Source organism: Malurus melanocephalus, unplaced genomic scaffold (assembly GCF_030028575.1).
Source record: "Malurus melanocephalus ecotype Western Australia unplaced genomic scaffold, MMel_1.1 scaffold_279, whole genome shotgun sequence".
In the NCBI taxonomy this organism is placed as follows: domain Eukaryota; kingdom Metazoa; phylum Chordata; class Aves; order Passeriformes; family Maluridae; genus Malurus; species Malurus melanocephalus.
The window spans coordinates 96,050-119,372 of NW_026623511.1; the positions used below are offsets into that span (position 1 = coordinate 96,050).

The 23,323-nt window shown below is 43.2% G+C and overlaps 1 protein-coding gene across 2 annotated transcripts; it reads left to right on the forward strand.

Annotated features, from left to right (window-relative positions):
* The first annotated feature begins 3 nt into the window (after nt 1–3).
* Nucleotides 4–23,323, forward strand: RFWD3 (ring finger and WD repeat domain 3). 2 transcript variants are annotated; one of them, XM_057376429.1, is made up of 13 exons: nt 4–430; nt 2,660–3,032; nt 4,439–4,683; nt 6,374–6,471; nt 6,567–6,764; nt 8,960–9,051; nt 11,187–11,301; nt 15,878–16,106; nt 17,290–17,440; nt 19,618–19,794; nt 20,375–20,589; nt 20,849–21,066; nt 21,704–23,323. In XM_057376429.1, exons 2-13 carry the CDS (start codon nt 2,662–2,664, stop codon nt 21,845–21,847), a joined length of 2,253 nt encoding a protein of 750 aa, XP_057232412.1. In that variant the 5' UTR covers nt 4–430; nt 2,660–2,661; the 3' UTR covers nt 21,848–23,323. The 2 variants fall into 2 exon arrangements, with proteins under 2 accessions (XP_057232412.1, XP_057232413.1); XM_057376430.1 differs by lacking the exon at nt 4–430 and having other exon boundaries at nt 1,977–3,032.

Sequence of the window (23,323 nt, forward strand, 5' to 3'; positions counted from 1 at the left end):
TCCCCGTTTCCCCGGGCCCACCCCGGGCCCACCCCAGAGCGGCTGTCCCGTCGCCATGGCAACGCCACACCCACCCCCCCCCTCCGCTTTGAACGAATTTAAGTTCCCGCTCTTTTCGCCCCGCGGCGGCTCCGCCAATGAAAACTCGCTCCACCCCTGTGCCCCGCCCCTGTGCAGTCAGGGCTCCCGTTGCCCAATCAGCCGCCCCTCCTTGCGGCTCTTTGACCAATCAGAGTCGGCCCAACCTCCCCGCCTCTCGCCCCGGTCTCCGCCGGCTTCGTGGTACAGATGGACAGAGCAAGTGACCAATGAAAAGGCGGGAGCGTCTCCAGCTCGCCCAATGGTAGCGGGCGCGGGGGTTGCGGCCAGCCAATAGGGCGTTGGGGGCGGGGCGGCGCGGCGCTCGAGCGGGCGGCTGGGCCCGGCTGAGGTGAGCGGGGTTCGCAGGGTCGGGGTGGGTTCCCCTGGCCGGGATCCCGGCACAACCAATTCCCGCGGCTCCGGGCCGAGTTCCCCAGCACGGCTCCTTCCCTCCGAGCACTTGGGCTGCCTGCGGCTGCCGGGGGGAAGACTATCCCACTCCCGTGCCCTTTTTGCGGGTTCGTGGTTATAATATGCGAGCCTTGTGAAAAAGCCACCAGAGAACCCACGCTTGTGAAGCGTGTTTCGTTTGGGTCGTGTTCGGTTGTTTTTTTGTTAAATTTGGTTAAAGCAGGCACGGTAGAACCCTGGGCGGGCGGTGCGCAGCAAGGCCTGGGTGCCCTCCGCAAGGGGAAGCTGCTGCTTCAGCCTTCAGCCCTTGGGTGCGAGCCCTGAGGCTGCCAGCCAAGCTCTGTCCTCTGGAAGCACTCGCAATTTCTCATTTGGGCCCAGGAAGCCCTTTTGTGGAGACCCTCCATCTGCGGTCTCTTCCCGGGTAGCTGGCTGGGTGGAGGAAGCGCTGGTCCTTTGGGCCGGGTTCCAACATGTAACGGTGAAAATGGCAGTATTAATGTTTTTATAAATCTCACAGTTAATGTACGCACTGGAACAGGTTGCCCAGGGAGGTTAMGGATGTCCCAATCCTGGAAGTGCTCAAGGCCAGGTTGGATAAGGMCTTGAGCCACCTGGTCTAGTGGGAGATGTCCGTCCCCATGGCAGAGGGGGTTTGGGACTGTCTTTAACCAATCTCTTATAGCTCTTTAACATCGTGATTCTCTGTATGCTGAAAATAAAGGGTTTATTATATTTATAGATAATAGTTCTATTACAAACATGAGCAGAGTGCTAGAGAAGCAGTACTTGATTGTTGAATATTATCATGTCTTGGCCATGCAGCAGTTCTGGTGGGAGGTGGCATTTTTGGCCTAGGTTAGGCTAAATTAGTAATTAGGATAAGAATGATGAAGTGACTTATAAGTTAAAATTTCTTAAAAGGTCTATAAAAATTGAGCTTTACTACATCCTCCTTTATTAATTCTTCTTTACATTTTCTAGCTACTTTTTATACTACACCCAGGCTTTGCTCTGTTTATAYAGCCCTAGCTGGGTAAGTTTTGGTGCTTCTAAATAATGCTAAAGGTCTGCAATTCCCAAGGYCTTTCAGGTTTGTGATTGCTTAAGTACTTCTTGGAGAATGTGAATGACTTTCAGCAGTCTGCCAAATTTAATCTACACACCTCTTCCATTAAAGGACTTTTGTGAGTTTATGGTGCATCTGTTCATTCACTTGATGAAATTCATTATAATAATAAATTAATAATAATAAAGGTTTTGTGTTGTAAGAACAGTATGACCAAAGTGTTCTTAATTTGGTGGCTGACAGTAGCATAAGAATTAATAATGTACAAACTGTTGTCTCCTCTGCTTTTATTCAAACCCTAAGGTAGTGTCCCTGTTCAGGAAATAACCTGAAATCCTTATTCCAAAGTTGTAGAAGGGCATCCATCCTTAGTAATATATTTGCATATATATATATATATAGCAATATATACTGCAAATTTCACGTTTATCTAGTCTTGGGCTGAATATGGAGCTGATGCTGAAGGTAAGTTGGTACCAATAATGTCTCAGTTGTGTTCTGCTGTGATGCTCTTTCYGGATTTGGCTGGTGTTGGTAAATACCTGAAGGGCTGTTTGGTGAGCTCTTGGTAAGGGTCACAGTGATCTGTTATGATAAGTGAATTTTATTTGAAGAAACTTGAATGTCATCTCACCTCCTGAGAGCAGGTGCAGCAAAGGACTGTGTTGTAAGGCTTGTTTCTGGCTGTATCTGTTGGTGCTTGTGCAGTGCTGCTCACCAGGAAGAGTCAGATATTCTCAAGCTCCATTCTCCAAAATCCACATGAATTTACTTGGCAAGTAAATTATGCTAGCAAGAAAACATTAACTTTACAAACTCATCCAAATGCTTATTTAAGTTGGTTTTGCAATGTGCTTTTGGTGCTAGCTGCTGTTGAGCCAAAAATTTTGAGCCCAGGACTCTGTGAGGGTGCTCCCAGCTCACATATGTGTATTGACTTGTGGTTTAGCTCTGCTGCAGAAGAACAAATTTTCTCTTGACTCTGAATTCTAAAAGCTTTCGTAGTCACTGAGTGTTGCACCTGCTTCTTGCTACCATCAGGCTGCAAGTAGGGTGCACACTTGCAAGTAAATACTAATTTTCTTCAACTCTTTTCAGAAATGGCTCAAGAAGAGATGGAAGTTGAYCTCCAGCCAGCAGCTGGTTACCCAGTGGAGAACCTCCAGGCACTTCCCCCTGAACCCTCTGGTCACACAGCGCTCTCATCCCATGTTGCTGTGCTTGGTGAAGGAGGAGGCAGCACTGCAGCCCTTCCTGCTGATGATGATGTTGTCACTCTCAACGCTGCTACAAGGGAAGTGGCTGCTGAGCCTGATCCACCACCAAGCCCTGCCACGGGGCTGCAGAGGCTACAAGGGGTGTTTGATCCATACCAGCCCCTGCCTGTGCCACAGCTCACACAGCGTCCTCAAGTGAGGAGAGCTCTCACGCAGCAGAGAATTGGTGGTTCCCAGCGGACAATCAGTGCCAGGTAAAGCAGAGATRAAACTGGGTCTGATGAGATGAAACTGCCCTCTGATCAAGTCTAGCACCAGTTCAAAACTGCCTTGCTTCCTGGCTTGCAGTGCCCAGCCCAACCCAAGTGTGTGGCTGGGGCCAAATCCAGGGTACCTCGCTAACCTTTAAAGCTCAAYAATAGCACAGTGACTTCTGATCTCTTCTGGCAGGTTCTTTGCCTTTGTTAAGTGAATCTCCCTGTTTCAYATATTGGCAGGGGTGGTGTTGGCTTCTGAGCCCTTCTAGACTTCGAATTTTGCTTGTGGAGCTTCTGCTCCCCCTGTTCCCTCTGCGCAGCCAGATTCCTGTCCATAATTCCTGCAGCAGTGCTGACTGTYGGCATTTCCAGCCAGCATTTAGTTCAGTGGAGCTTGTGCTCCGATTTGCATTTCACCTTTGATTTGGGGACTGCCTGATGATATTTTCTGGTGACAATTGCTGCAGGAACWTTCACAAACATACAAACTGATATTTTTCTGTAGGGTTTTTTTRTTGCYTTTTTTTTTAAACTTTCAGACAAAATGAAAAATCCTCTCTGTTTAATACTATTTGTGATGGGATTAAAGGKGGATGAGTGTCATGCTCTCCAGCCAGAAAGAAATCCCAGTTCCTGGTTTATTTTGTTTTTTTCTCATCTTTCTAGCTTTTGTACATGCCAAAGGTGAAATTATAATTAACTGAAGCATTGCTTTTAGATTGAGTGAGACCAAGGGCTTCTCTCCTCCCAGTTGATTAAACACAACTGTACTGTTTGCCCTCAGATTGCCTGTGAAGGTCACTGTAGTTGTCAGGGCTGGAAGGCAACCCAAAAACTCTTTTGAATCTGGAAGATAATTGAGATGATAGCTGAACTGATGGGGGAAGAGGGGAGGATGTTTCTATATAGGGATGAAGTTCCAGYAGAAAAGAAGAGGGAAAGTAGAAAGACCAGGCACAAAGCAGTCAATGGATTAAGGCTCTGATACAGGCACTGTGCATTTCATAGTACCAGTGGCTTTGGGAGCCAGGGCTCAGTTAGGGTTGGAGAGACAGATCAGGAGTTTTCTTAGGMTTATTAGTGAATTATACTACTTTGCTTTTCCTGTCTCCAACCCCACCATCCCCTTCCCCCCCRCCAAAAGAAGACAATATCATTGTTGTAATCAGAAGACTTTCTTTGAACTGAGCAAAATGAATTGTTGCTAATCCTGCTGATTGTTCACAAAGTGGGCTATCCTATGGGATTGCTCCCCTACCACAGTAGGGATTTGATAACTGTGATACCTTCCTGCTGCAGTCAAAGCCTGGGGATTTTCCTGTGAACATTTTTGGAGAAACATGCTGAGTCTTTAGTTTATCTGAAATGACTGTGGCTTTCGTTTCTTGCTTTTCTGGACTCAGGGCATCATTGGACCGTTACTTTCAACTCAGCAGGACCCAAGAGCCAGCTGCAGGACCAGTTCCACACCTGGAGCCCCCCCGTATTGCAAGGGACACCCAGGAACAGCACCCAGATGAGATAGTGGAAGTGAGTGACTCTGACAGCAGCACTTCTGCTGAGGAGGAGGAGGAGGAGGAGGAAGCAGTGGAGGCAGCAGCACCGCTGTTACCATCAGCCCAGGAGACACCTCCAGCAGCAAGCTCAGGTTTGTGCTGTATTTGAGCTGTGTAGAGACTGATTTCAGACACTTTTCTTGATGTTTGAAAACTCAGCAGGGAAATCTTTTGAGCCTCAAAACAGACGGTGCTCAGAGATCTTTGTGCCACAGCTGACAGGAGCAGGTTGCTGCCACACGGCTTCCTGGCAAGCAGCTCCTAAGAGCAGCAGCAGCAATGGGTGATGTTACCATAATGTTAAATACAATCTTTTTGCTGTTTGCAGGCTGCTACTTATTCTGAACATTTCCAGGATTATTTGTTACTTAAATTTAGAAATTATTACTTGCCATGCTTCTGCTGTTATATATGATCAAGGTGTGTTAGTGGAGACAGATCACAGTTTGGACATCAGCAAGTGCTTCCAGAGCAGGACCTGATTCAGTTTTTTTTAATTATTTGAGATTTCAATCTTCTTCAGTTTAGTTTTCATTCCTGTAACTTGTGACACTTAACTGAGGAGATGGATGTGCTTTTTGTTTTTCTTTCCTTGTCTTTTTCTGTCCCACAATTCTTTATCTAAAGTCTTGTTCACAGGCAGACACACACTTCAGAGACATTGTTTGTGATGAACGTGCACAGTTTATGTAAGAGTGACAAATAATTAACTTGCTAGTCAAGGTTATTGATGCCAAAAGAATACAAGAACAAGGTTATGTTTTTAGCAGTCTCTAAGGAATGTCCTTATGATTCATTCTCTGCCCTCAGTTTGATTTTGATTGGTCTGTCCACCTCATTGCCTTTTTTTAAAGAGTACTTCTATGTCTTTTGAACAGATCCATTCTGGTTGCTCTGGGCTAGTTTTACATGTGACAGGAGCTCAAACGGTCAAGTGCTGTATAATATCGTGTGAATATACACTCTGTTGGATTTTCTGGAATTCCCTAGTTACTTACATAAGCCAGTGGCTCCTCTTACAGCCCAGAACTACAGAGGCTGACAACTTTGTTGACATTAACCCGAGTTGGGTGCTATTTCTGTGGATGGAGAATATCTGCCTTGATGATTAAATGTGATTAATAACTCTTGTTTTATCAGGAGTGAAAGGGAGGCAGTGATTTCTGCTCCTTTTTTACTATGCTAGTGGTGGTGATCCCCACATAGCAGTTCTGTGTGCCCATGCCTCAGCAGATGGGCTGACAGAGGCCCACCACAAAAACATAGGGAGAATACCARCAGAATTGGTAGTTCAGACAATTTCCAGATGGAAAACTGCTGAAGTCAGAGTGAATGGACAGCCAGCATACGGGAAATGCTTTCTTGGCACATGAAATATGCATGCTTAGATGCMTTGGCAAAGCAGCTTCTGTCTATTGGTGTCTGTCTTTCTCAGGCGTAATGATGCAGGGATATAACTTACATCAGTCTAACTATGGACTGGGCCTGTGGGTTTCGTGCAGGTCAGAAAATTCTGATAACAATTGCTGTCCTTAAAAGACCTCTCCTTTTTCACTGAAATCTTTTCACTTTTTGTAAAAGAAAACATAAAATTCTTCAGCGCTACTGTTGATGTATAGAAGAGCTTACACACAGACTATGTCCAGGGCACTGATCTGAAGTTTTGTATGTAACCTGTGCTGTGTCACTATTTAACCTGTGCCCTGATGATTTCAGGTCAAAGCAGGAAAACTCCTTTTCCCCTCATTATGAATCAGTTCATTTAAGCAATACTTTCTTTAGTTTCCAGTCAGGTCCAAGCAGAGCCACCTCAAGCTTTGTCTCAAGCTTCTTCAGAACATGAAAATCATGAATATGAAGCTGAAGTCCAGCAAAARCAAGTAAGGTGAACTAAATGCTTTTGGAGACAGATTACATATGATAAATGCTGCATTTCTAAAACAGTTGTGTTATTTTTTTTAATTTTTAATCCTAGACAAGTCCACTAAAGAAACTGGAGCCATCAGTCCCTGTTGCACATCTGGATGAGGAGGAAGGAGATACGTGTGCAATCTGCTTTGAGCAGTGGACCAATGCTGGGGACCACCGTCTGTCAGCGCTGCGGTGTGGGCACCTCTTTGGCTACACATGCATTGATAGGTGGCTCAAGGGACAGGCAGGRAAGTGCCCTCAGGTAAAATGGGTGTTTGTATGCGCTGGAAAGCACTTATATGGGTGCCTGACTTGTGCCTCAGATGTCATCACTGTAACTGTTACAGCTGCTTGCTGCATGAAGCTGCTGTCAGAAGTAACAAACTCCACAATTATTTTGATGTTATTAGGCCAGGAACAACTAGCAGTACTTTAAAGGATGGGTTATGACTTGGATCTTCTCCGTGAAGTAGAGCATTTGTGAGTAGCAGATCAAARGTTTGAGAGTTCAAGTGCTAAACTTGGAAATGGTTTCAGAATGCCCCACCATTGTCTTGGAGAGAACCAACTCAAATGGAAATAGCAGACGCATTCCTAGAAGCAATTAACTAAGCATAAAGAATATGGTATTGRACAAGAAATCTGTCTGAGAACTGTTTTGGAACTACGGAATGGTTAGGGTTGGAAAGGACCCTAGAGATCATGTAATCTAGTTTTTAGTTGATTAATCTTCTGTTTTGAGCTGCATCTGCTTTTGCAGCCTTTAAGAARACCAGGTTGTCTGGGAAGCTTGCAGAGAGCAAACTGAGAACCAAGTTAAATCCTTTAATGTCCATTTGGAAGTGGTTAAATCAGCTTTTGAAGTTTTTCTTTCCATGGTTAATACTAATCTCTTTCAATGAGGTCTAGACTTCCCTGTGATGTTTCCATTCCTTATTCCTTTTTTCCATKAAGGATTGTTGACAATGAATAGGTCAATGCGTACCTTGTAAATGAGATTCAGTTCTGCCATTTTCTGAGTTGGTGACTGAAAGCCCAGGGTTTCTTTGGCTTCATCATTTTGAGAGCTTCAATATTCTTGCTTGACTTTGCAGGATTCCCTTCTCTWAACAAGAAGCTTCCTCTTGATGTGTGCTTTGACTAAACCTAGAGAATATCTGTTGYCATAGCAAAGGCCCAAAGTTGATTTTCCTTACCCTGTCAGTTCTGTGTGAGCTTTTCTTCCCTCACTTCAGGCCCAGACAGAGTTCTGAGAGACCTGTCTGGCATCTTTTCTCTTTGGAATTTTGTGACTGCTTTCTTCTTGAACGCTAACATCTCAAGGGTTGCTTGTCCCCTCTTTCTCTTTCAATGATATAAATACTAAAAAGTTCTTGGGAGAATTTGCTGTGGAGAGAACCTTGAAGCTAAATCGTCTTCCCTTCATTTTCAGTTGAGGTCCTTTGCAACTGGGCGTTTTCTGGTTGAATAGCCCAGAGTTGCTGTGCATGGTCTGTGTACTAAGTGGCTTGAGTGCAAGTTACTGTGAAATTGCAGAATTCCTGATCCTGCCAGTGACTGCTGCTGGCTGCCAGGAAAACTGTCTTAGCYATTTACTGCTCTGAAAGGCAGTTCTTTACAAATGGAGGGCGGTTGTCTGCTCTGAGACTATTGCTTGTGTTACTTTCATGCTACTAAATAATGGAGAAGTCTGCATTTGAAGCACACAGTAATTTAATGTTTAGCAGAGGTTACTCGATCTGAGTATACCCTGCTTCTTTTCTGGCCAAATATTTGCAAAACAATAAACTTGGAGGAAATTATGGCATYTGCACGTTCTTAACTTGCCTTCTTTGTAAGGTGAATGTGAAGTACTAAACGGTTGCACCTAGATGCACAAAATTACTGAAATATCTGACTTTCCATGTGTCACTGAAGTCAGTCAGATGTCAGCATTTCATACAACACTGGAACATTTTATGGATTTGGGCCTGYAGAATTTGATTAAAGGAATATAGTACAGAAATAAGAGTATAGTCCGGGGTTCCTAAATCCTAGTCTGTTGGCCAAGCAGCTAGTTTTGGTATTTTCAGACCTGATGTGGGACCGGTGTTTTGTTTTAGATCTTTTTGTTTTCTGTTCTTTGTCTGATTTGGGTTTTTTTGTCCCTGGAACTTACCTGACTATGTTGCCTTGTTGGTGCATTAGCAGAATACTTTTAGTGGGAAGCAAGGAGATGGGTTACTGAAGATACAATAGGATATGTGACTTAAACAGTTGTTGTAGCCCCAGTTAGAGCTCTGGTGTCAGTATTRGGAAGCATCTTGCAAACATGCTGTGTCAATGTTTGTGGCTTTGTTCTCCAGTAGACAGCCCCTCCCTTCAAATCTAAATAAAACAATACCTAGGGACTTTTAGGGGTACATGGTTTGGATAGTTAAATTCCTGTGGATGAACTGAGCTTGTGTTTGATTTCAGTGCAATAAGAAGGCCAAGCGCTCSGACATTGTGATCCTGTACGCCCGCACGTTGAAAGCGCTGGACACCAGTGAGCAGGAACGCATGAGAAGGTACAGAGTCTCCCTGTAAAGACACCTGGCACTGAAAACTGCACTCTGGCTTTTGCTTCATGCTTTCCTGTAATGCCTAAAGCAATTTGTGCATTCCCTTGGGGTTTATCAGGAGTGTAGCTGGCTTAAAAAAACCAAGGCCTTGCTGTGTTGCACATCTTAATTTTCTTTTGGAACAGAATTCTTGAGTTTGCATTTTRTGGCCCTGAAACAGCAAAAGCTATCTTGTGCTGTATCCTGAACTGTTATCATGGGAGAACATGCAGAGTTGATGCCAAAAAGCTGTATATTGCTAATTCATCATTAGATGGGAAAAGCAAGGCATAGTTAGGAATGCAAGGAGGGTGAATAGCTGACCTTTTCTGCCATCTTTTCTGCATGCATTAAACAGAGTAATATCTCATATGAATCACTTTCCRTCTTGCTTTGTCAAACTCTTCATGTAGCTTTGCCTGCAAAAGGTCAGCARGCATTATTATGACTCCACTTCCCTTTCCAACTTAAATGTAGACCTTGTATTGAAAAAAGGAAAAGCAGGTATGAAAATGGGGATTCATTTCTTTTCAATAAGATGCTGTTAYAGATACTATTCTGAAATTAAAAGGCTGCAATATCCGAGTTCTTCTGACTCTTGTGTTGAATAGAATTTAATTGGGGTTTCTTCACGTGTCTATAACTATACCACAATTCTTTCAAGACGGTCTTTCAACAGAAACCTCACTATCCTGGTAATTATAGATCAGAAACGATTGAGGAGTCATAGTCACAGTCATGAAGGGAAGAATCACTCTTCTCTCCAGGTTGCCACAGCCTGATGGTGTTTGAAGTGTACCTTTAGAAGGGTACTGCTTCTTTTACTGGATTAACACCAAAAAATAAATAATATATAGTATTTTTTTCAAAAGCACTTTTTCAAAAGTAGGTATTTGGGTGTTTAAATCTTGTTATCTCTCATGGAGAGATAGTTGTCTGACTTCTGTTTGTGTCTCAGAACCTCACTGCAGCCCTTCCCCACTTGCCCTGCCCCTCCTCTGTCTCCTATTTTTGTTGTAMGGCAGGGAGAAGTGACTGCCTGTGAGTCCATGGAGCTCCTGGCAGTGCCTGCTTTGTGGCACAGAGCCACGAATGGAGCACAGATGTGTGTGTGCATGCATCAGTATTGTTTGCACGTAGTCTTGAATTAGGTACAAGATCATGGGGTTTGTCACATTCAAAAAAACCCACCAGCCTTCAGGCTCTAGGTWCTTATATTAAAAATGTGTTTATGATGGTTAAAGAGGCATTTCACCTGTTTCTTCTGCAGAAAAAAAAATCACATGGAAAAGCTATAAAGAAACAACAGAATTCCGTGCTTCAGAATATTCAAGACTAGGTCTGTGCATTTGGAAAATACTTAGGCAAGCTAGAGCTCCCTGCGACATAAATGACAGAAATAACTGGAATATTGCAGCTTTCAAAGTACAGAAKWCAGTGGGCAACATGGACCAAGTGTACAGCTAATTTTAAGGAGTGTTGATGTTTCTTTCCCCACTTCAGCTATTCCTTCATATAACCCTATCTGAAAGAGAAATTCAAATAACTTATTAAAAGTGCTTCTAAGTGGTGTGTATGCACCYTTAGGCTCAAGGTGAGGTAGTGTGGCTTCTTTATGGGCAATCACAGGGAATGTATCGTTTTTTCTGGTACAGATATATTTTCCTAAAATACAAGATTAGCTACTGGTAGTAGAGACAAGCTTGAAGATCTTGCTGTTATATTGTTGTGCTGTGATGCGCTGTGTTACTGACATGGTGTATTACATGGACATTGATGGCATAGGATTTGCTTAAGTGTTTTCTGTAGGGGAAAGAAAATTGATTTCTCTTTCACTCTCCTCTACTAATTTAGTACTTTTGGAGAGGGTGAGGAGAAAGGTTGTTGGAACAATGCTTGAGTGAGTCATTCAGAACAATTGCATAACTGAATATCTCAAGGTGAATGTATTGGGTTAGCGCTGTACCAGGTTTTCTGTTGCCTGTGGATTTGCCTGAACAGGACTTATGGTGGGATGAAGTCAGAGGGCAGGAATTGATGGCCCAGWAAAGCATCCTAGATAATACCTAGTCCTAAAGATTGCTTTTCTCTCTTTCCTCCAGCTCTTTAGAAAAGGAGCAAATGTTGCGGAGACAGGCAGAGYTGGAATCTGCACAGAGCCGTCTCCAACTCCAGGTTCTGACAGATGAATGCAGCAAACTCCGCAAGCAAGTTCAGGTGAGTCTCATGCTACAAATATACACAGGATTTCCTTTCTCTTCAATCTGCCTTTTCCATGTTCCCTTAGAGGAGAGAAGACAGGATTCCAGCTTTAATAATCAGCAAGTTTTAGCAAACTCAATTGGTGAATCATCCCAAGCTGGTAAAAACATCCCAGACTGGAATATTTGTGTCTGCTACAATAACACTGACTTTTTTTTTTGTATTTTTAAGACTTAATTGATGTTGCAGACCAGCAGTAGAGTTTTTTGGCTGGTGATTTTGCAGGTTCCTCCTCAGGTTTTGTGGTGCCTGGAAAGGCCAGAACTAGACTTACTCTTCTYATTTTTCTTGTAGTTGCATCAAAGTTTTAGAAATCTCTGTAGTRAACCTGTAATACAACCTGTCATCACTGGTTATTTAAGAGCCTTTGAGAAGCAGTTTTTGAAGAGGCTTGGCTACTTGTAAAATCAAAAGAATACAATAAAAAACCCTAGGGGTCTGGGGTTTTTTGAAGGTTAGTCAACATTGCAGTTTAGCACCCTTTGGAGCCCTGGGACCTGGCCTGTCAGTAGGGGAGGCTSTATGTGCTGAGCAGCTTCTGAGAGGCACCTCTTAGAGCACAAATTACTGACAGTAAATGATGGCTTGTTAAGTGACTTCTTCCTTTTGGCTTATGCAATACTGAGATATTTTGTAACCCATCCCAGCTGGATTCCTATAAGTTAYGGACTCTGCTGGTGCTTCCAGCTGTGAATTAGCTGGTGTATTCCACCAGTGCTAGGTTTTCCAAGAGCCTGTTTCATTGCCAGTTTGCTACCTTTTGCTGCTGGGCATCTGCATGAGGCAGATGATATGCTCTCACTGTCTAGCAGCCTGCTTTAATTTTATGCTTTTCTTTATTCCTGGATTTTTTTAATAGCCTTGGCTATTCATATGTGTACATTAAACATCTTCTTTGCTGAAGTATTCCTGTGKGACATAAGGCTTCATAAATTGCCTAAATTCCTGCATGAAGCCATATGCTCATCATCMCTAATAAGAAAATTGGTCCAGTTTACACTTTGGCTAAAGAAAAATGCAAATAAGATAAAAGTGCAGGTCTATAATGTTTTCCTGCAATTCATTTGGTGTTAAATGATGGAGTATTCAGTCTAACTGAATTGAAGTCACATGTTATAAAGATTAAGTACCCTGTGTTTTTTAAGCTCTGTTTCAGTATTTATACTGCATTCATCATTGTCCTGTAGTGGTTAATGCAAATGCTGGAAGCAATTTTAAGGTGCTTGTTTATACTGTGAGTAAATGTAAAGTAAAATAATATACTGGGGAGCAAAAAAAAWCAGCAGGAAGTCTGCAATAAGTCTTCAGCTTGTTTGATTATATTTTGAACAGATGCYTAATGAGTTCCTTGTTTTATGAGAAGTCATATAGTAAAGCAGCTACTTGCACAGATGCTTTTAGGTTGGGAGGTTTCTAGCCCAGCCCTGGTTGGATATTTGCAGTGTAGGGTTGGGTTGTTCAGGGTTTTTTGTCACTAATGCTCTTAAGCTGTGCCCAGCAGCAGTCATGGCACTAGTTATGACCTTTTTTCAGGTTTGTATGCAATTTTCCCTGCTCTTACCCATTAACAGTCTTATTGTACTTTGTCATTGATGTATGTAACATGATTGAGGCTAGGAAATTGATGGGTTTTAAGTCTTTAGCTACATGAAAATACCTGTAAAAAGGAACTTGAAGTTGAGGGGAGGTCTGGAAGAAAGCCCTCAGGAGCATGGGCTGAGCTGTGTCCTGCCCACCACACGTCAGGTTTAGCCTTGTCTTTTGGAACCAGTGCTATTGACACCTTACTTTTACCTAATGTTTTTCCTTTGGGARCAGAAAGAACTTGGGAATGAGATGTGAGCTACTGCAATACTCCTCCTGAATCTGCCAACATTTGCAGTAAAAGTAGCAAACCATCTCCAGCTTCTGGTATTAATAGCACTGATCARCTTCGGGAGGAGATTTGATTTTTGCACATAGGAAGCAGTTGCTGTATTTGGGCATGGAGCAGGAAAAGGAGAACTGGCAGGGAAATGACAGGAGACTTCACAGTGCTGTGGAGAAGAAAGCAAATGTAATTGTGAGCCTTGCAGGGATCAGTTTACATTGCTTGATGTATTGGAAAAGCTTTTTAAAAATAGGATTTTCAGAGCATMCAAAAAAATAAAAACTTGTGAAACCTCTCGAAAAAAAATAAAGCTAATTGCTTTATTGCATAAAAATTGTTCATCTTTATGATGTCTGGGGAAGTAAAAGCTGGTATTCCATTGCTGTTGCTTATAGTGAAGCCAGTAAAAAAGGCTCCATGTCCTTTAGCCTGAGTTTGAACCCAAACCCTAAAGGGAGGTGGAAGGTGGAACATCTGCAGTGCTGCACCACTTTGAGGTTGAGAACAGCCAGCTTGAGGTTGTCCTGTCCTGTCCTGTTTTTCTCTATTAAAGGCAGGACTGGGGCTGTGCAGTGCAAGGTGGCAGGTGTGGCTTAAGAGCTCTGTGGGAAACAGCCAGAGAGTGACAGTCACTGATACCTGCTTTTGTCTTTAAAGCTTCATATCAGCTATTACGACTGTAACCTAATACTCAAAACTCTTCTGAATTTATTGYAGCTGGTGGTTTTTCTTTCCTATTCATTGTGCTCTCCTGCTTCTCCTCCTGCATGCTCCTCAGGAAGTATTTTGCTATATAGCCCATTCTTTCCCCCTGGTGTGACTGTGTTCATTCATCACTGCAAAGCCAAGCTRAAATCTAGAGACAGTCATAGCATGTGCAGAGAGAGGAGTCTGCTCTCAAGGCCTTTAGTTGACAACAGGCATCAGAAAAACTCTGCAAAACATCTTAAAGGAAAATATAGGATTTGCATAATGAACAGMGTGTTCTTTTAAGCACAATTAGTGGAATTTGTCTGCAGCACAATTTTTAATCATCTTGGTAATGTGCCTCCAGTAAGACTTCCTGGTTGTGCTGGGTTTGTCCATTGTGTTTAARTGTAAACATTGTACTAATAGTTCTTGTGATTTTAATTGCCTGGTTTCCTTTTTAATAACTTGTGTGAAAGTTTAATGTTGAGTGCAGGTGACAAGGAGGATTTTGTTAGGTCCCCAGAGCGACACATAATTTTAATCTCTTCTGATCCCCAGTGGTGTTGGTCTCCTCCCCTCACCTTTTAGAAATAATGAGTTATTAAATTTTTTATTAGAAGTTACTTTCTTCTAAGTTACCTGTGTTTTCACTGACTGCTTACTCTAAGCCTGAAGCTACAGCTTTCGTCATAAGCATCCTAACAACCCTCACACCCTTTCTTCCTTGCCCAGTTTGTTTTGTCTTTTCTTGCTCTAATGGGATCGTCTGGAGTCTTCAGCTTCCTTTTTTTCTTTTTTTTTTTTTTTTTTTTTAATTTTTCTGTACCCTGGGGACATTTGTAATGTGCTTGATGCCAAACAGATCAGACCTCTGTAAAGTGTCAGAACTGCTCTCCTCTTGAGCAGTTTCCAAAAGTTATAGGTCTTGATAACTATTAATGTAGAGTTTGATCTTCAACCTTGCCTCTTTGAAAACTGCTGCCTTTGCTTTGATGCAAGTTGAGTGGTGGTGGCTGGTTCAGTATTGAGGCTGACTTGCAATTACTGATTTATTCATAATATTGCTTCTGTGACCCTTAATTGTTTAAAGATTATATAGTGTTTGAAACACATCCTGCATTGCTCAGAAGACATAAAGCAAGTATCAATTTTCCTTCAGTATACCTTCCCTCTTAAATCTGCCTGAGATTCTGTACTGTCTGTTTTTGACCTTGGATTACAAGATGGTCAAAATGCTTTTTTGAAAGGGACACTTTTAGTTGACTCACAATATGCTGGTGTCCCTACCTGGATTCCCACCTCACCCCTGATGATCTCAGCAGAAAAAGGAATTTAAGGAATACTTTGTTCCTCATGGAAGCTGTTCTTGGCTRTGCCTTTGCTCAGCATTCTTGAGCATTCATCAGATGAGGTGGAGGGAAAGAGGGGAGGAGGTGGTAGAAAACAGGACTGAAGCTCTTGAGAGTTGTGTCGTTCCTGGAATTTGCTGCACAGGGTTTACAAGAATAGGGTCATCATCATTAAATAGACTGTCTTGTTTCCTGCAACGCCCTTTATGTTGAGTCCTGGGCTTTTATTTTTTTTATGGGGTATTCTGGAAATTCTGGAAAATGGTTTTAATTGAATTTCTCTTGTGGTTTAGTAGTGCATAACACTTGGCAGTTCATTCTCTTCTAAACAGCATTGATCTGGTAATAATTGTTACTGGCTTTTATGTGTTGCCCAAGAGTCCTCTCTTTCACAGGGTGTAACACATACAACAACAAACTTCGAGTACATTCTGCCAGAATCCACACAGCATTTGAATGCTACTGGTGCTCACTGTCATAGGCCATAGATTTAGAAATGTAGCACTTCAGGAACAGTATGGAAATRGGACTGAATTTCTCTCTTTTATCTAAGAACAAGTACAGCTGGAACATCTGGAGGTGCTGGTGGTGGATTAAAGSTCTTTGGGGTTTTTCTTTGCAGGAGCTGAAGGCTCTGGTGGCCCAGTACAATGTGAGCACATCCCAGCAACCTGGCAGCTCCCGTGCCTGCCTCCCAGGCAGCCTCCCCGCCAGCCAAAGCCAGCGCAAGTACCACCTGGAAAAGGTTTTTTTGGTGTCTCAGGCTGGGAACTGCAGAGTAATGGCATACTGTGACTCACTGAGTTGTCTTGTGGTATCACAGCCTTCTCCACAATCTACTTTTATTCCTGGTAATTAAGCRAGTCAACATTTGGGGGTTCATAAGGAAGAGTTAATGTCATTGCTGCTTTATCCCTKCTCCGTGTTTCTCTGCTGGACCTTGGCATGTGCCACTTAAACTGAGAATACTCAGAAAACTCCCCATAGCTCATCTGGTCCCTGCACTGGTGGCTTCTGCCTGGCAAAGGAGCTTGTTTCCCCTGGCACTTCYATGGCAGAGCCCTAGCAGAGAGTCTTTGGCACTCCTGCTAGAATGCCACATCCACAAGAAGGTAAAAGCTGTGTCTGATAATCCTTGCAAAGGGGAGTCTTCTGAAAGAACAAGGGGCCAAGCAGTGGGGTCTGCAGAGAAGCTTCCAGTAGTTAAGTGAGAAACACTGCTTCCCAAATCGTAGATGGATTGCTCCCCATGCAGCTGATTTGTCAATACTCTTAAAAAAACAAAACCAACCAAAACTGAAAGCCTTTTAATATGAATGTTTGAAGCACTGTTTTCTAATGAGGAAACAGGAAGCCAAGAAGTCACGAGCAACCCTGGTTTTGTCTCGCTGTTCTATCTGGGGGCCAGTGACCTGACATCTGGACCAGTGCCAGTAGCTTTTTTGGTGCAATAGATGTGGCATTAGGAGTCTGAGAGCGCTTATTTGCAAAATGCTTTCTGACTGATGAAACTTACTTTATTTGGTTAATGGGTTTGAGGTTAATRTGCCTTATCTAGGCATAACAAAGTGGTTTTCCACATTTAACTGGTCTCACTTTCCTGGTATTTTTRTCCAGGGACTGAATCTCTGAATGGAGGCTTTGTGGTGACTCTTGTAGCACACAGGTTAAGTTCACCTGGAGCCATTCTTTGAGTGATGTTTGTTCTTTCAAATAGCCATGTAATCCTGCTCTGTTGTGGTTTTATCTGGGCAAGAGTCTTTGAAGAAGCTGGCTAAAGAGCAGAGGCCTTGTAACAAGAACTGTAACACTGATAMTGAATTTGCTCTCGCTGGCTGGGATCCTTAAGGATTTTACCTTGTTGCCATTTGAATTYAAGAATGATTTGTGGTGGTTTTTATCCAGAACAGCAAATAAYTTACATGATCATCCCACCACAGGCTTCAATACAGAATTTGTAGTTCTGGCATAGAATAGCAAGTTCTATGCATGTGCTGCTTTGCAATAACSTGCTTTACCCTTCTTCTTTGTCAGGTTACGGTATTAAGATGATGAGCTTGGCCAACCTGAAGAGCAGTCAGTACATCCCCATCCACRCTAAGCAGATTCGGGCCCTGGCTTTCGGCACTCGAGCAGATGGTTTGCTGCTCTCTGCTGCCCTAGACAACACTCTTAAACTCACCAGGTGAGTCCTACTGCCTGCCCCTGTGGGGTTTGGCTGTGTGCAAGAGGCTGGGTTGGGTTTTGTTCTGTCTTGCAGCACTTGCTATTCTGCTTTCTGAAAGGCGCTGCAAAGATGAGATCAGGTCTGYGTATTCTTCCTGCATGTGGGAACAAACAGAGGGGAGGACTTATCCATGCTTTTGCATCTTTAAGGTGGAGGTGTCATGGAGTTACCTCTCTCTGATAGTTTGCCTGTGGAGAACTTGATGGAAAACAAGTGATTCATCACTGATTGGCTAATTGTGTTGAGAATAAATGTAATGTAATGTATAGATGTGACATTTACTGTCCACTTGGTTTTCTGTTACTGCAGGGAGGCGTTGGAACTTGTACAGCATAAAGCAGAAGGAGGGGGTGGTTGGGCTGGGGTCTTCCTTCCCTGCACTGGTGTTGGATTCTCCCATTTTAAACTTCTTGCAGATCATAGAATTCATCTGGGGTATGAAATGCATAAACAGCATTGCTGAGCATGTGCTACAGGCTCTAGCAGAGACTTAAAGCAGCAGGTTGGAGACTAATTATRTGGAGACTGAGAGAAAAATGTGTCCAGTCCTGTTAGAATTTACACCTTATGAGTGTGTTTTCTTGCTGCTCTGCTGCTCTGAGGTCTTAATTTTACAGTGCTTCAAAACCTTATTGGTTGATTGATTCTTATTGAGTTATATTAACATCTCTGTGCAATTTGTTTGTCACTATTGGGTTAGACAGGGTAAGTGTCTGTTGTGTGGCTGGTTAGTCTCAATTCTTCCCCATAGTGAAGAAATGAAGAGAATTTAATCCTGCAACAAAGATGTACAGAGTGTTGCTTTCCTGTAACCATGCTGAAACATTTGCTAGACTAGTTAATASTAAACAAAAGTGTCTTTGATGCTTAAGTCAATGTGTCAGATTTCTAATTGATAAGACTGATATTCTTTTAATGAGTTAATCTGAAGAGCAACTTGTCATTGCAATGTCTGCTCAGACATTTAACTCCCCTACCTTCCCCTCACTGCCTGGTTGGCTGCCTCAGAGCTTGTGATCCTCTTGCTTTTGTGCTTGATCCCAGATTGTCTTAGAGTCAGGTGCTTGCTTCAGCAGSATCTTCGTATTTTTTCAGTCTCCCTCTGAAAGAATAGTCCTCTTTTGGTCTTTCTTCTCTAATTACTTATTTCATAGTCATCCTTCCCAAAGGAATTATCCAAGATGTCTTTATGTCTCTTGCTCTGGCTTGCAGTTGTTTAAAATAGCACTGTGAATTTGTTTAGATTTTTGTTTAGATTTTTGTTGTCCTGTTGTTTGGACTCAGTCACTGCTCTCATATCAAACTCCCTGTTCCCTAGCTATGTCTTTGTAGTTGTTCCCCTTACACTTACCTGGAAGCAGTTACTTGTTTCTCTGGAGTCCTGAGCATAGTCACCTTCCCCAGGGAGAAGCACATGTGTTATAAAGGGTATCTGGAGTTATTTTGATTTGTGCAGTCTTCTGTCTCTTGCTGTTCTCAGTGTGCAAATGCATGTTGACAATGCTGCCCTTTGCAAATACATCTTGGTCTGACACCAACTTTATCTGCTGCCCCTCGGTGGACTCCCCTCTTTTTTAGAAGCTCAATTTGTAGAAGAAAGAATGAGGACTATAAATGTGCTTTCCTTACCCCACTCACTGTCTCACTCCTGCTTAAATTGGATTTTTTTTTTGCATAAATACTGTTTCTTTTGTGTAAAAAGAGGGGAAATAATTAATGAGAGATGTAACCTGAAGAATTGAGCCCTGYGATCTCAGGAATATGTGGTATTATGGGATTACACCAGAGCTGCTTCTCCTAATTGTTTCCAGAAAAGTAACTTAGCTTTCTCTTGCCAGTAAGGCAGCTGAGACCCTGCTGTGAGATTTCCTCTCCCAGTCTCTAAAGATCAATCTGGAAAAAGAAGCATTGGCCTGGAAGAATTATAAATCACTTGACAATATCCAAGGGATTATTCTGTTTGGGTTTTTAGATTCATGTCTGGAGTAAAGGAGGAGTTAATTGAGAATTTGGTCCAAAGAGAGATGCTTTTGTCTAAAGATTTTAAAAAGCTAGATTAGCTTACTTTAATTGTGCTGTTTTCTCCATCAGTAGATGGTTGTGCAACTGGCCAACACTTTGCTTTTCTTCTGCAGCCTGGCAACAAACACTGTGGTGCAGACATACAATGCTGGCCGTCCTGTGTGGAGCTGCTGCTGGTGTCTTGATGATACAAACTATGTCTATGCTGGATTAGTCAATGGCTCTATCATGATATATGATCTGAGAGACACAAACTCTCATGTCCAAGAACTAGTCCCTCAGAAGTCCAGGTATGGCAGAAGGATTTGTCATTCTTCTCAACTAATATACAGCAAGTTAAACACAGCTTTTTCCATAAATCACACAACAATTTCAGTAGTTTAAACTRTATTATGTGAATCTCTTKTTCAAAAATTCACATTTAGCACAARTGTGAGAAGTYTCTCATAAGGTTGTGTGGTGTATACATATAACTTATGCAGGTGCCAAGCACTTGTGCTCTTTTTAAGGCACACAAGRGTCAGAAATAGACCCATTGGTGCAGCATGAAGTAGTTTTGGAGCTGGATTCTATATCTAATTTTGAAAGGACAAATCACAAAGAGGTGTGAAATTCTGCTAGTTCTGTTTCTTATACTCTGGGAAYGAAACGCTGATTTGTGCTCATCTGATGTGTGCTGTCTGGTACTTCTGTAAAGGATAAGGCTCAGTAGTTAAGTTGAATTTCATTTACACTTGACACATCCATTGGGGCTTCTTGCTTGAAGAACCATCTYGTAGCCTGCTTAGGCTCTTTGTTCACCATGCAGAACTGGAGCTCTGTAGCAGTGAGACAGCTGACAGCCCTGACATTTGCCAATGACCTTTGCAGGTGCCCCATGGTATCACTGTCCTACCTGCCCCGGATGGCTTCAGCATCACTGCCTTACGGTGGAATATTGGCTGGGACTTTGGAAGGAGCCTGCTTTTGGGAACAGAAAGCTGGCAACTCCTACAGGCCTCATCACCTGCCCCTGGAACCTGGAGGCTGCATYGATCTCCAAACAGAGATCAACACACGGCACTGCCTGGCCACGTACAGGCCTGGTAGGTACTGGGGTGTGTCTGCAGGGCTCTGCCCACTGCTTCTCACTGCTCTGGGCTGAGCTAGGCAGCAGCTTTGATGCTGTGGKCACAGCAGAAACAGCACCTGCTCTCACCAGAGCAATGAGCATCTGCAATTAGATAAAAATTGTAGGTGGGCAAAAGGAGGCAGCTGTAAAGTGGTGCTGCTTGTATTCCTACASCTGAAGCCTGTCTGTGAGTACATTTTTCAAAAGTGAAAATTTTTATTTCTACTACACAGGTAAAAATAACCCATGTGTGCATTGTGTGATGATGGAACTGACTTGCAGCCCACTGACGGAGGCCTCTGAAGATGTAGTGTGTTCTTCTAACCCGGTTCAGACYTTCAGTGCTGGGCCCACTTGCAAGTTGCTGACCAAAAATGCCATTTTTCAGAGCCCAGAGGATGATGGGAGTGTCTTTGTGTGTGCTGGTGATGAGGCATCCAATTCTGCCCTGGTATGTCTTGGTCCTTTCAGTATGGGGTAGGGGTTTATTGCAGTTCTTGGGAGAGAAGCCTTATCAGTGACACCATCAGTGTGATTGGGTGGGAATTGTCTTGTCATGCACACTGCCCTGCTTGGTCTGTTTTACTGCTGTGGCAGGTGTAAATTCCTGATAGGGTGGGACTCCCAGTCTTAGCCAAGGCCTGTGGTCCCCATCCATCAAAGGGCATGTAGGCAGTGAGCCCCTGTTGTCCCTCGAGGGAATGGGGTTGGGCACAATGACACAACTGGGACTTCTGGGTGGCGTACCAGACTCAGTGGGATAGCTGGTGTGGGATAAGTGCTGCAGGAGGAGAATGCAGGCTTTTTAGAAATGATGGGGAAGAGGAGGAGAAGGGTTGGCCTTTATGTAAAAAAAGCAGCCCAAAACCAGAAGATGGACAACAGACTGCATGAGAGCTCATGAGTGGGGTCAGAAAGGGTGTTCAGGATAGCATTGTGTGTCTGTTAAAGACCATCTAAGCAGGGTGTGGAAGTAGAGAAAAGGTCCTATGGGTAAAGGGACAAAATATTTTCTGGAGAGAAGAAGGTTTCTTTTGGGTAGGAGGGAAGAATCCCTCAGTCCTTGACCTTGTCTGTCCCTCCCACAGCTCTGGGATGCTGGAAGTGGTTCCTTGCTGCAGAAGCTGCCAGCTGACTTGCCTGTGCTGGATATCTGYCCCTTGGAAGTGAACCAAACCCACCTCTTGGCTACTCTGACAGAGAAGATGGTGAATGTCTATAAGTGGCAATGAACTGTCCCTACACTTGCCACAGACTGTCCAAATATGCTGCTGATAACCCTACACAACTGCTCAGTCCTGCACGTGATGCTTACAGGAGTCAGGATCCATTACAGCACCTTTCTAGCAGTGGAAGGAACTGGGATATGCTGGTGCCCAGAGCAATTCCTTTCTTTTCTGTATTCCTCTTTAGGCCTGCCCTTATTTCCTCTTTTGTCATTTTTTTTAGTCAAACTCCACAAGCTGCCTCAGCACAGCAATAATTCCTGGAGTGTCTCCAGCATGTGTTGCTGCACTTTTTTTCTACTGTGAATGCAGCACAGGGACTTCCAAATCTCTGCTACAAATGAATAAAATAAGAGGAGCTTGAAGACCTGAGACTCCCACTGCACTTTCTTGTGGAATCCTGCTGTGATTACTGGGTGATGAAAAGGCACCTCATAGCATTGCTGATACACAGTGTGAAAGCAAGTTCACTGCTGTGGGGAACACGCTCCCAACMTTCTATTGAAGGTCTAGGGTCAGCTGGCAGTTATTCCCTAACAAGGATGGTTCCTGTTTTGGGGCCACGGAGAGAACAGGCTTGGAAAATCTACAGAGAACCTTTTTCCTTTGTGGTTTTTTTTTTCCATGAGCATATAATGTGCACTGTAATTCCTAAATTCTCTGCCTCCTTTCCCTTCTGTTCTTCCTGCTTTACCTGCAAGCAAACTTGGATAGTTTGGTTGTGAAAAATGAAAATAGCRCTGGAGAAGTACAGGTAAAGAAGAGGGAAATGATTCTTGTACTGATGGCTGCAAGCAGTCCAGTGTTCTTCCTTAAAGACAGGAATGTATGAAACAGTCATTACATTGGAAAAGAATGCTGGCTGCTTTTGTTGTTTGGGGGTAGGAGAGTTGCCTTTTTTCTGTCTTGAGGAACTGGTGGAAGTTCAGGGATTTCATCAGCTTGTTTTTACTGACCTCATGCATTCCTTAAATCACAGTTTCCAGCTCACAACTGGTCACAGAGAGCTTCCAGCTGTGTTTGTGTGAGCATGCTGCAGCCACTGGTTTATGTATATGTGAGCCCATCGGGTGGGATCACAGCTCAAGGATGTGTGTGAGCAGGTGGGCTCTTAGCACCTTACTTTTMATACTCTGAGGGCTGGGGTGTTGATCTCCAGGTCAGATCATGGAGAGGGGGTCTTCAGTTCCATTTGAAGTGTAACAGACTCAAACTTGTGAGACTGTTGGAAGCAGCAAGACAAGTTCCCTGTGCTGGAAGGTTATTTCTTGGCACACCTCTACCTCTGGATTTGGTGTGCAGCAGTTGTCCCATTCAGATTGAGTGTGTCACCACTTCARCTGCCAGGATAATTTTATTTGAAGTCTGAGGCTTGCACAATGTGATCCTGTTTGTCTTAAATGGGACTGAGATCTCAACTCAACTTTATATTTTTCTGTATAGTACTTTATTCCTATATTTTTATACTGTAAAAATAAAGTC